Below are 12930 nucleotides of genomic sequence, written 5' to 3'. Positions count from 1 at the left end.
GCTGCCCCTAGCCTGTTCACAGTGAGTGCGTACCCTCATGTAACCAATACCTCCTAACAGCTAGGTCAGAACAGTTTAGATGACAGGCAGTTCATCGAAAAAGCCATCCTGTTTCTCACAGTCTGTCACCTGGGCAGAATGTCTTTGACTGTGTCGTAGAGGCATATCTAGCAGTCAACAATATCTTAGCAAGAAGTACACTAACCAAAAGTAGCCTCTTAGAGGCTTTTTATAGGGAGGCACTTTTACGCCCTCTATTTGCAGGACCCAGTGTCTAATCAAACCACATGTATAATCACTTACATATCTGCCCGAGACATAACTACATGCCAAGTTTTTGCAGTAATCAAACATTTCTACCTGGTGCATTATTATAATTTTTTTGTCAGTGCGTGTGGAGTGTGCGTGCGGAATAAAGGGGTTAAGTGCATTACAGCAAGTCACAAAAACAAATGAATTTCAATTATGTCATAGTAGTCACAGAATTATGAGTGCTGCAGCAAATCTTCTAACATATAAAGCTGAGTGTATGTGTGTGTATGTCCGCTAAAGGAATCCGTACCGTCGCATTTACAATCACGAAATTTAGCACACAGGTACATCAGGTGTCCGGGAAGGTTTTAGCCCGGGTCTCAGCTCTCTACCACGTTCTGTTCCTGAGATATTCCTAAAAAAATGCATTAGCCAATAGAAGCCTGGTCTACATACACACAGTTTTACACCAGGTTTCCATAACAACCCAGCCATTTTTCTTCAGTGCTGTAGGTGAGCTTTAAAGGAAATCTGTCACCAGGATAGTAAAGCCATGGCCTATTAGCACTTAGTACCTTATTTCCAGATGTGCCTTTGTTCCAGCAATAGATGTTTTCTTTCTTCTGAAAATCCAGTTTATTTGATATGCAAATGAGCCAGTAAGGTGCCCAGAGGGGCGTTACTCTTGCAGGAAGGCGGCCAGACACACCTCCTGCCAAAATGTGTCCACCCTCAGAAGACTTAAAACCCTGCCCCCAGGTCTTACTAAGCCACACCCCTGATACGGTTAGGGATTGAAAAAAATGAAGGTAGAAATCAACTTCTGTCATCTGCAGGGGTGGGAGGGAGGGTGACTTTCTCCCTGCAGCTTACATTCAGACAGCACAGTGCTGCTGTCTTAGAGTGAGCTGTTCAAAACGACACGCCCCCGATCTGTTTTGGCCACACCCTGTCCCCAGCCGACTGAGATTGAAAAATGAAGTTAAAAATTAACTTCTAGGTCCTGCTAAGCCACGCCCATATCTGGTTAGGCCACGCAACCTCCACTCCTCAGCCGACAGGGATTGAAAAAATGAAGGTAAAAATCAACTTCTGTCAGCTGCAGAGGTGGGAGGGAGGGTGACTTTCTCCATGCAGCTCACGCTCAGACAGCACAGTGCTGCTGTCTTACAGTGAGCTGTTCAAAAGGACACGCCCCCGATACAGTAAAGGCCACTGTTAAGGGGGCGGGCCCCTGAGGAGGTCACTGTCAAGGGGGTGGTATGCTGTGAAAGTCACTGTTAAGGGGGTGGGCTGCTATGGAGGTCCAATTTTAAGGGACGGGGCACTGGGGAGGTCAGTGTTAAGGGGTGGGGGGCTGTGGAGGTCACTGTTTTGGGGGTGGGGTGCTGCAGATGTCACTGTTATAGTGGATAGTGTTGATATCTTTTAACGACACACAAACATTAAATGAAATAGATTAAATATACCCAAGCGAAGCCGGGTCCTTCAGCTAGTATATATATATATATATATATATATAGTGTGACCATGAATACACTGCAATAGCTATAATAGGTTCTGCTGTAAGCATGGTACGAGACAAAGGAAATGGTTTTAGTTTATGGTTTTAAGCTCTCATAAGACTCACATACGCACACAATGCTTGAAAGTCTGGCACCTATCCCACTGCCCCTTTGTCACCGATGTCACAGAGAAACAGATGGAATATTAGTACTGATAAGTCATGAGCTACTGAATAGCCAAGTCTCCATAGATCCAGCAACACTGGCGGACAGATGTAAGCAATCATGCCACCTAGAGGCAAGTTTGTGCTACTGCTCTCACCAGTCATATTTGTATGCAATAAGGTTTCACGTAATATATAATAACATGCAAAGATTCTTGGCAACCTGAAATAGTGGAGGGTCTGTAGAGAGCGGCTCTTACCTCTCATACATGTACTCCTGTATGTTGTCAGGAAAACTGGGATCATGAATAGATTGCTGAGTACTATTACAACTTAGGGTACTTTCACACTAGCGTCTTTGTTTTCCGCATTGAGTTCCATCACAGGGGCTCAATACCGAAAAAAAACTGATCAGATTTATCCTAATGCATTCTGAATGGAGAGCAATCTGTTCAGGATACATCAGTTTAGTCCCTCTTACGTTTTTTGGCTGGAGAAAATACCACAGAATGCTGCAGTTTTCTCTCCGGCTAAAAATCCTGAACACTTGGCGGAATTTCCATTTAAATGCATTAATGCCGGATCCGGCCCCAAGTGTTCCGGCAAAACGGACCCGGTTTTGCGGTCTGCGCATGCGCAGACCTTTAAAAATTAGAAAATAAATACCGGATCCGTTTTTCCGGATGACAACCGGAAAGACGGATCCAGTATTGCAATGCATTTGTGAGACGGATCCGCACCCAGATCCGTCTCACAAATGCATCCGTTTGCGTCCGGATTGCCGGATCCGGCAGGCAGTTCCGACAACGGAATCCTCTGCCGCAAGTGTGAAAGTACTCTTAACAACCAAATACTTGATTATATCAGGCTGATGTACAGATTTGGTTCATCAAGGAGGTTTTCTGATTATCTGAAAGTAGCATACATCGTAAAAAGTAAGCAATACAAAATACATTAAAGGCATTTAAAGGGGTTTTTCCCCCATATGCAACATTTATCATCTATCCACATGATAGGTGACAAATGTATAGTTGCATGCAACTGCTAGGACCCCCACCCCCCCACTGATTACGTGAATGGGGTCCTGGTCCCCTGTTTGAATGGGGACTCAGGTGATACATGTTGGTTGTAGGAAAACTCCTTTAATAAAATGTTAGGCAACAGAATAATAATAAAATCTTAGAACAAATTATTACATTTTAAGTTATGTATGGTAAAAAAAATAAATCACACTTTATATACAAGAGTTTGCATCACTTTTCCTCTATGGGAATGCCGGAGAAAGCACTTGGCTATTTCTGGTATTCCCACAGAGATGAATGGAGAGGTGGACATGCAGGCACAGTGGTACAAGGGCGCCCGTTCACATAATCAGTGCTGATCAGTCACTGGGTAGGGGATAAGGGTATGATGGCAAGGGGTGGCTTGGATTTGGATTTCACCCTATGCATTGCAAAGGTAGATCTGCATCATAAACTGACATGGTGTGGACTTAAACCCTGCACTGTAGGTCAATTTAGGCCTCATATACACGACTATATTTTTGGTCCACATCCGATCTGCATTTTTTCGCAGATCTAATATGGACCCATTCATTTCTATGGCGCCACAAAAAATGCGGACAGCACATAGCTATCATCTGTGCAAATTATAGAACATTTTGGGGACTAGAATAGGCATTTCTACAATAGTGCCCGCACATGGAACGATCCATATTTTACGGATCAGCGATTTTCGGACCACAAAACAGGTACAGTTGTATGTGGATGAGATTTCTTAAAAGTCATAGACTCATAGATCTACTGTTCCCTGTAACACGACCCAATGTCCCCTCTTCCATCTAGGTGGCAGCATGTGATCTAGACCTGCTAATACTGTCATAAGCACTGAAGTCACGTACAGCTCATACTCTTTCTCACAACATAGAGTTGCCCAGTGTACGTAATGTCAGGCCTGGCGACATGTATACGTAATGTCAGGCCTGGCGACATGTATACGTAATGTCAGGCCTGGCGACATGTATACGTAATGTCAGGCCAGGCGACATGTATACGCAATGTCAGGCCTGGCGACATGTATACGCAATGTCAGGCCTGGCGACATGTATACGAAATGTCAGGCCTGGCGACATGTATACGTAATGTCAGGCCTGGCGACATGTATACGTAATGTCAGGCCTGGCGACATGTATACGTAATGTCAGGCCTGGCGACATGTATACGTAATGTCAGGCCTGGCGACATGTATACGTAATGTCAGGCCTGGCGACATGTATACGTAATGTCAGGCCTGGCGACATGTATACGTAATGTCAGGCCTGGCGACATGTATACGTAATGTCAGGCCTGGCGACATGTATACGTAATGTCAGGCCTGGCGACATGTATACGTAATGTCAGGCCTGGCGACATGTATACGTAATGTCAGGCCTGGCGACATGTATACGTAATGTCAGGCCTGGCGACATGTATACGTAATGTCAGGCCTGGCGACATGTATACGTAATGTCAGGCCTGGCGATATGTATACCTAATGTCAGGCCTGGCGACATGTATACGTAATGTCAGGCCTGGCGACATGTATACCTGATGTCAGGCCTGGCGACATGTATACCTAATGTCAGGCCTGGCGACATGTATACGCAATGTCAGGCCTGGCGACTTGTATACGCAATGTCAGGCCTGGCGACATGTATACGTAGTGTTAGGCCTGGCGACATGTATACCTAATGTCAGGCCTGGCGACATGTATACGTAATGTCAGGCCTGGCGACATGTATACGCAATGTCAGGCCTGGCGACATGTATACGTAATGTCAGGCCTGGCGACATGTATACGCAATGTCAGGCCTGGCGACATGTATACCTAATGTCAGGCCTGGCGACATATATACGTAATGTCAGGCCTGGCGTCATGTATACCTAATGTCAGGCCTGGCGACATGTATACCTAATGTCAGGCCTGGCGACATGTATACCTAATGTCAGGCCTGGCGACATGTATACCTAATGTCAGGCCTGGCGACATGTATACCTAATGTCAGGCCTGGCGACATGTATACGTAATGTCAGGCCTGGCGACATGTATACGTAATGTCAGGCCTGGCGACATGTATACGCAATGTCAGGCCTGGCGACATGTATACGCAATGTCAGGCCAGGCGACATGTATACGCAATGTCAGGCCTGGCGACATGTATACGAAATGTCAGGCCTGGCGACATGTATACGTAATGTCAGGCCTGGCGACATGTATACGTAATGTCAGGACTGGCGACATGTATACGTAATGTCAGGCCTGGCGACATGTATACGTAATGTCAGGCCTGGCGACATGTATATTGGGGAAAGCATCACATGATCTGCACAGCAAAGTGTAGTTCCCAGGCAATACACCCCTATACTAAATCCACATTGAAGGAAAGAGGTGCACGTAGGTAGAAACCGGGTGGGGAAAAAAGCTTAAAACCATGTAAGGTTTAATTCAAAAGTATATAGCATTTCACAAAACCCCTTTAACTACTCCAATTACCAAAATATATTTCATACACTCACCAGCAGGAAGCTCAGATAGCATTTCATACGTCTGATGCAAATTCCTCCGACAGATATCCACAGGGTCATCAAGGAGGTGAGACATGGCAATAATAATATCACTGCTCAAGATACCATCCCTGGAAAATGGAAATGAAGGCGTGAGGAATGGAAGTGGTAAAGAGCATTCATTATCCCCACTGTGCTGACTACTGAACCCCAAGACGGACATGTATCTGCCTTATAACTTAGCTTTGTGTAAACTTTTAACATTCTAGTTGAGATTTCATGATTTCAAAAGTTACTCCTCAGCATGCTGAGGAATTAAGACAAATGCTGAGGAGCAACTATTGCAATTGTGCATGTCCTGCTGCATGTTATGCCTTAGCTCCAGATGTGTCGTTCATTGCTGATAATACCAACTAAAGTCTCTTTGTACAGTTGTGCTCAAAATAATAGCAGTAAAAAAAAGTGATAAAGCTCAAAATCCTGCTCCGGTGCTAGGCTCAGGGATGCTGCGGGGGTGAAAATAAGGGTATGTCCGGGTTCAGCTCTGAACCCGGACAACCCCTTTAACTAATATTTAGTTGTATAACCACTGTTTCTGAGAACTGCTGTAAATCTGTGTTGCATGGAGTCATCTGTGAACAGGTATTCCAGCCCAGGATGATTGGACTACATTCCACAGTTCTTCTCTATTTCTTGGTTTTGCCTCAAACTGCATTTCTGATGTCACCCCACAAGTTTTCTATTGGATTAAGATCCGGGGATTGGGCTGACCACTCCATAACGTCAATCTTGCTGGTCTGGAACCAAGATGTTGCACGTTTACTGGTGTGTTTGGGGTCGTTGTCTTGTTGGAACACCCATTTCAAGGGCATTTCCTCTTCAGCATAAGGCAGCATGACCTCTTCAAGTATTCTGATGTATTCAAACTGATCCATGACCTCTGGTATGCGATAAATAGGCCCAACACCGTAGTATGAGAAACATCCCCATATCATGATGCTTGCGCCACCATGCTTCACTGTGTACTGTGGCTTGAATTCAGTGTTTGGGGGTTGTCTGACAAACTGTCTCCGGCCACTAGACCCAAAAAGAACAATCTTACTTTCATCAGTCCACAAAATGTTGCGCCATTTCTCTTTCGGCCAGTCAATGTGCCCTTTGGCAAATTGTAACCTCTTCAGCACATATCTTTTTCAACAGTGGGACTTTGCGGGGGCTTCTTGCAGATAGCTTGGCTTCACATAGGCCTCTTCTAATTGTAACAGTACTCACAGGTAACTTTACACCTTCTTTGATCTTCCTGGAGCTGATTGTTGGCCGAGTCCTTGCCATTTGGGCTATTCTTCTATCCATTTGAATGGTAGTTTTTTGCTTTCTTCCACGTCTTTCAGGTTTTGGTGGCCATTTTAAAGCATTTGCGATCATTTTAGCTGAGCAGCCTATCACTTTCTGCACTTCTTTATATGTTTTCCCCTCTCCAATGAACTTTTTAATCAAGGTACGCTGTTCTTCTGAACAATGTCTGGAACGACCCATTTTCCTCAGAATTTCAGAGAGAAATGCACTGTAACCAGCATGTACAACATTTGCTGCCTTTCTTCCTTAAATAAGGGCAATAATTGCCACCTGTTTTTCAAAGAATGAATGACCTCACTCATTGAACTCCACACTGCTATTATTTTGAACATGCCCCTTTCAATTTGTGATTCAATTACACAGGATCAGCAGCATTCATGTCATGACTGTTTGGTCTACTACACCTGTTAGTAAATTATTTGCCATGTAGAAATATCATTTCTACCAAAAACAGTGATTGATCAGGTTAGTGATGTCTGACTGCTATTATTTTAAACACAACTGTAGCTGTTCGACATGGAAGTTTTCTACGTTGCATCACGCCCATCTAGGTGACAAGGTACACAAAATGAGTCCCAAATGAGTGTGATGACAGCCTCAGTGAAAATGTGGTCTTATATTTTTGCAAAAAAACATAAGGGGTCATTTACTATCAGAAATACGCCTATATTAGACGTATTTCTGGCGTAGATTGTGGTGCAAAGGTTATTTGCGCCGCAATCTGCGACTTTTCCCAGCTCAAGGCAGGTCTAAATCAGTGGGTGTGGCATGAGCAGGGAAGGGGGCGGACCAGCAGGTCCGTCTCATTCATCATTTTCTACGCCACTTTTAGGCGTACAAAAAGGTCTAAATGAAAGACAACAAGGAAGCTGTTACATTTAGAAGCAGCGGTGGATCCGCCAAAGTTATGTAGAGGCCGGCACCTCTTCATAACTTTAGTGGATTCACCGCCAGCTATGGGGCTTATTAAGACTGACGTCTAAAACGCCGGTCTTAATAAATGTGCCCCATAGTTTAGCTTACATTTCTATGGAAACATGGCACATGAACTCACATATGCTGCTGTAAGACACAATATTAACTGCCAGTGCAAGTCCTAATTGAGTCTACTGTCTCGGAAGTAGAGAAGGAAAGGAACTGCTCATGATCCTAAGCATACCACCTCATCAGTGAAGCATGGTGGTGGTAGTGTCATACCGTGGGCATGGATGGCACCCAATGGAACTGGTTCTCTTGTATTTATTGATGATGTGACTGCTGACAAAAGCAGCAGGATGAATTCTGAAGTGTTTCGGGCAATATTATCTGCTCATATTCAGCCAAATGCTTCAGAACTCATTGGACAGCGCTTCACAGTACAGATGGACAATGACCCAAAGCATACTGCAAAAGCAACCAAAGAGTTTTTTAAGGGAAAGAAGTGGAATGTTATACAATGGCCAAGTCCATCACCTGACCTGAATCCGATTGAGCATGCATTTTACTTGCTGAAGACCAAACTGAAGGGAAAATGCCCCAAGAACAAGCAGGAACTGAAGACAGTTGCAGTAGAAGCCTGGCAGAGCATCACCAGGGATGAGACCCAGCGTCTGGTGATGTCTATGCGTTCCAGACTTCAGGCTGTAATTGACTGCAAAGGATTTGCAACCAAGTATTAAAAAGTGAAAGTTTGATTTATGATTTTTATTCTGTCCCATTATTTTTGGCCCCCTAACAAGTTGGAGGCACATATGCAAACTGTTGTAATTCCTACACCGTTCACCTGATTTGGATGTAAATATCCTCAAATTAAAGCTGACAGTCTGCAGTTAAAGCACATCTTGTTCGTTTCATTTCAAATCCATTGTGGTGGTGTATAGAATTGTGTCGATGTCCCAATATTTATGGACCTGGCTGTAAATGCAACTTACTGAAGTGAGACAACCCCTTTAAAGGGGTTGTCCCACAAAAAAGATTCTACATTTTTCAAACCACCACCTGGATCGGAAAGCTTTTGTAATTGCATGTAATGAAAAAACTGTATAGTATAGTCACTGAGTTATTCACTAAAATCTATCTGTACAGTTGTTTGCCCTTTTTCTAACTTCCCTGTCCAGCTCACTGTGATGGAAGCACATCCTTCAACTGCCACCAGCTGCAGCAGATAGGACACGCCCTCTGAGAATGAGATTGTGATGATAGCCTTCACTTAGCAATCTGTTGCTTCATTCTGGAAGTGCACCGAGGGCGGGCCCAAGCCACTCTGTGCACCCTTGCTTATGCCAGCCCCTCCATCTCCTTCTTGACTGACAGGGCCAGGCGAGATGACTGTGCAGGAATCTGCAGTATCATACAGTGCCAATCAGGTACACGAGATTTTACCAAACCTCATCCACACGCTGTGTAAAAAAATTAGCGGTAGAAATTGATTTGCGGTGCGGATTTGAAATCTGCAGCATGTGAATTTACGCAGTGGATTTGCGCTGCAGATTTTACTGTTTACAATGCATAGGCTGAAATCCACAGTAAGTATGAAGCAAAATGTGCATCAAATCACACGTATTAGGGTACGGCTACATGGCGACACTGGTGACATGACAGCTGTCACACCCAAAATCACAGAGTAATTATCCTAGTTGAGCACAGCACTCTGTTCTGGCGGTGGTGGGTGCTCGTCGGGGGTTTGCTCCTGGCTCCACCTCCTGGAACTCAATTCGTGTCAAACAATTCAGACAGCACTCTCGTTTTTTATGATGCTTACGGTAATTGATTTTTATTGGCCGGACATGGTGGTACACAAAGCAACGTTTCGGGGAAATAGGATGCCCTTCATCAGGCAGAAGAGTTTCTACTGGACCAGGGAAAGAGACGGCGCAGAAATACAGAGTAGCGGTGATCCCATAGAAATGGATGTTATTGCTGTGTGAGTCGCTAGAAATACAACACTGCTGGACTTCTTGCGACTTGCGCGGTGATACCATTGATTTCTATGGGATCACCGCTACTCTGCAATCTTGGCCACGATCAGTGTCGCCGTGTAGCTGTACCCTTACAGCACAGTCAGCAGCGGATATTTCCCCACACAAATTACATCCCCTGTGGATGTACCCTTAATATCCAGGTGAATGCAGATTCACTGTGGACCCCTAGAGTCTGAGAGGTTAGTTCCTACCTGTCATCGTTTTATGACCTGTAGAGTTGGTGAGAAAACTAAAAATTGGGTTCTTATAGGATATCCCCTTTAACATTCCGAGAGTATATAAGAAACTGCTCTTTCCATCAAATTCACTCCATAGATCTACTCAATCACTAACCTTCCAACGTTATGACCAGCCATTATGAAGAAAATCTCAGTAGTCTTCTGCCGAACGGTGCAGTCTTGATCATACAGCAGATCCTTCAGGCTTTCCATAAACCCTGTGTAATAAAGGCAGGTTACTGGGCTAGAACATCTCCGGGCACATTTATCAAGCTCGCCTGTTCTTAGGTGTAAAGTTAGACAGGCTTATTTGATTTGTCTCTTGGTCTTTTGCCTAGCACTTAATGAATTAGACTAAGTGTATTGTTATTATTCTGACCTCTGGTGGTTCTTTTTCAGTACGACAGGCTCACATTCACTTAGACTGGTCTAATTAAGCCTCATTCAGAAGTCAGTGTTCCACGTACGTCTGCTGTACATGTTCCCCACAGACAGCACACGTCCCTATTCATTTTAATGTGTATATTCAGACATCAGTGTTTTAGCACAGTCCGTGGGTCTGTGTTTTTAGCATGGATGCATGCTCTATTTTGTCCGTGTTCACGGATCCATCATGCCCATTATAGTCTATGGGTCCGTGAAAACCACGGATGCAACATGGATCATTGGGAAGAGATGCTTTGAAAATTATTTTTCAGCTGTGCAGGTTCAGTGAAACACAGATGGCACACGGACCTCAAAAAACAGACACACGGACCCAACACGGATCCTTCACGGACGACATCTTCACGGATGCAACGTGACTTTTAATGCAAAAACAGTTGTACTTCACCACTAAAAAGGTTTTGCGATGGGTGAAGGATATGATGATCGTGGAGCGGCCCAAAGAGAAGCGATTGTTTGGAAAATGGAGTTGCTTTTTTGGTAAATACCCGAACAACACAGAAATAGCGCACATACTAAAGCCATTCACATTGACAGAGTGGTATTTAATGGTACAACCAAAGGGAACATTTGGGCCGACTCCAGCTTAGATCTATATCTAGCAATTCATAACTCACAGGTGAGCTTGCCTTAAGGTGCCTCTTTGTTCCCCCGCTGGACGTGTCTTTTACTGTCTTTTCACCATGGGACTTTTGGGGATGAACATCTCTCTGTAAGCTTTTCAGGAGCTTTTTCTTTAATTATTGTTTGTTTTATTTGTTTTATGTTGTACATTTTATTGTAGCTGTATTGTCTTTTCCATGACTGACGAAGAAAAGTACGCCAATCCTGGAGTGGAGTAGAAATTAGACAGTTTTTGCGACAAATTCTGGCGTAAAAAAGGCGCATCAACATAAATAGGTCAGAAAAAATGTGCAAAAACTTCTGAATTAGTCTAAAACTTAAAAACAAAAACCTCCAAAACAGGTGCAATTTTAGTAGTAAAAGTGACAAAAAGCATTTTCCAGGACGTCCTCCATGACAGCACTACATGGAGGTTGTCTCCCCCGCCCACTATTGGGACAGGAAACAGAGAGGTTAAAAGCTCCCCCCCCCCACCCACCATCGCCAGTGTTTTTTCCTGTCCCAATAATGGACAGGGCAGAGAGGGGTCTCTCTTGTAGACCTGTATAAACCTTTTTTTCTTTTTCTCATTTTTGCCGGGCTAAAACACCTATGCTGGGGTCCCTTAGCCTCCCAGCCCTCTCCAGTACCTGTGGGTCACGCGACTCTCGGCTGGAGGCGGGTATACCAGGGGCTGGGAAACGGTAGCCGCAACCCCGCCGGGGCTCTGGGCTGCAGGACGCTCCTCCAGGAGGGATCGCGCGGGAACCGGAGCGCTTCTCTTCTCACTTCCGGGTTCGGCGCTGAGCCGGAAGTGACGACTAAGCGCCGGCAGAGGAGTGCGCATGTGCGTGACCTCCGACGCCGGATCCAGTATGGCGGCGCCCTGCGATCGGTCCCTAAGCGGCGAGGGACGCTGGAGGCCTAGCGAACGGCCTCGCGTCCATCCAGAATCTGTGGGAGGAGCATCCACGTCAGGAGGGGTAAGTGCCAGTGGCATTTAAAAGTCTGGTTGGCTAGGTATCAGTCCCTCAGTCATGGACTCGTCCGGTGTGAGAGAGCAGTCCCCAGACCCTCCTGCCCAGGGACATGTGAGTAACCCAGCACTACATGTGGTGAAGCTGGCGTATGGAATAGTGATAGGCTCAGGGGTTTATGGCCTGTTTTTCTATCATCATGTCTCCTAGGGAGAGAAAGATCCTACCCTAAAGGTGGACATCAAAAAGAAGCCCAGGAGATGCGCTATTTGCAATAAAAGGCTTCAGGAGTCATATACAAAGAAGCTTTGTACCGATTGTATTAACAAAATGATGAAAGAGGAACAGTCGTCCTTTTTAACAGACATTAGAGCCATCATTAAAGAAGAGGTCAAAGCGTCAGTTTCCTCCTTAATAACGCCTAAGGTGGCTGAACAGACCACCGGGATTAAAAGACCTAGGGAAGTTTTGGAGTCAGACACAGAGGTCATAGAGGTGGAATATTCAGGGGAGGAGGAAGAAGAGGAGTCTTTACCTTCCTCATCCCATGAGGAGAGACGCAAGTACTGTTTCTCAACTGAGGATATGGATTCCCTCCTAACTGCAGTTAGACAGACTATGGATATCTCAGACGAACCAGCTAAGAGATCCATTCAGGAGGAGATGTTTGCTGGCCTGATTACAAAACAGAGGAAGGTGTTCCCTTTAAATTCTAGCCTAAAACAAATGATCCTGGATGAATGGGAGGATGTAGAAAAAAGGCTGTTTATTCCTAGAGAATTTAAAAGCCGTTTATCCTTCGACAAAGAGGACACTAAAATTTGGGAAGAAATCCCCAAGATCGACGCCCCGGTCGCAAGGGTAGCTAAAAAAACAGCGATCCCATTCGAAGACTCCTCCCAGCTGAAA

The 12930-nt window shown here is 44.9% G+C and overlaps 1 protein-coding gene across 1 annotated transcript in view; it reads right to left on the bottom strand.

The window, feature by feature from the left end:
- Positions 1-12930, bottom strand: part of RSPH14 (radial spoke head 14 homolog) — a 258180-nt gene that overhangs the window by 200516 nt on the left and 44734 nt on the right. Inside the window, exons 3-4 of the mRNA XM_040416429.1 lie at positions 10113-10215; positions 5476-5594 (exon numbers count right to left, since the gene is read on the bottom strand). Of these exons, the coding sequence (XP_040272363.1) occupies positions 5476-5594; positions 10113-10215 (222 nt within the window). The remainder of the gene's footprint in view (positions 1-5475; positions 5595-10112; positions 10216-12930) is intronic.

Source organism: Bufo bufo, chromosome 2 (genome assembly GCF_905171765.1).
Source record: "Bufo bufo chromosome 2, aBufBuf1.1, whole genome shotgun sequence".
In the NCBI taxonomy this organism is placed as follows: Eukaryota; Metazoa; Chordata; class Amphibia; order Anura; family Bufonidae; genus Bufo; species Bufo bufo.
This window is presented reverse-complemented; position numbering and strand designations above follow the sequence as displayed.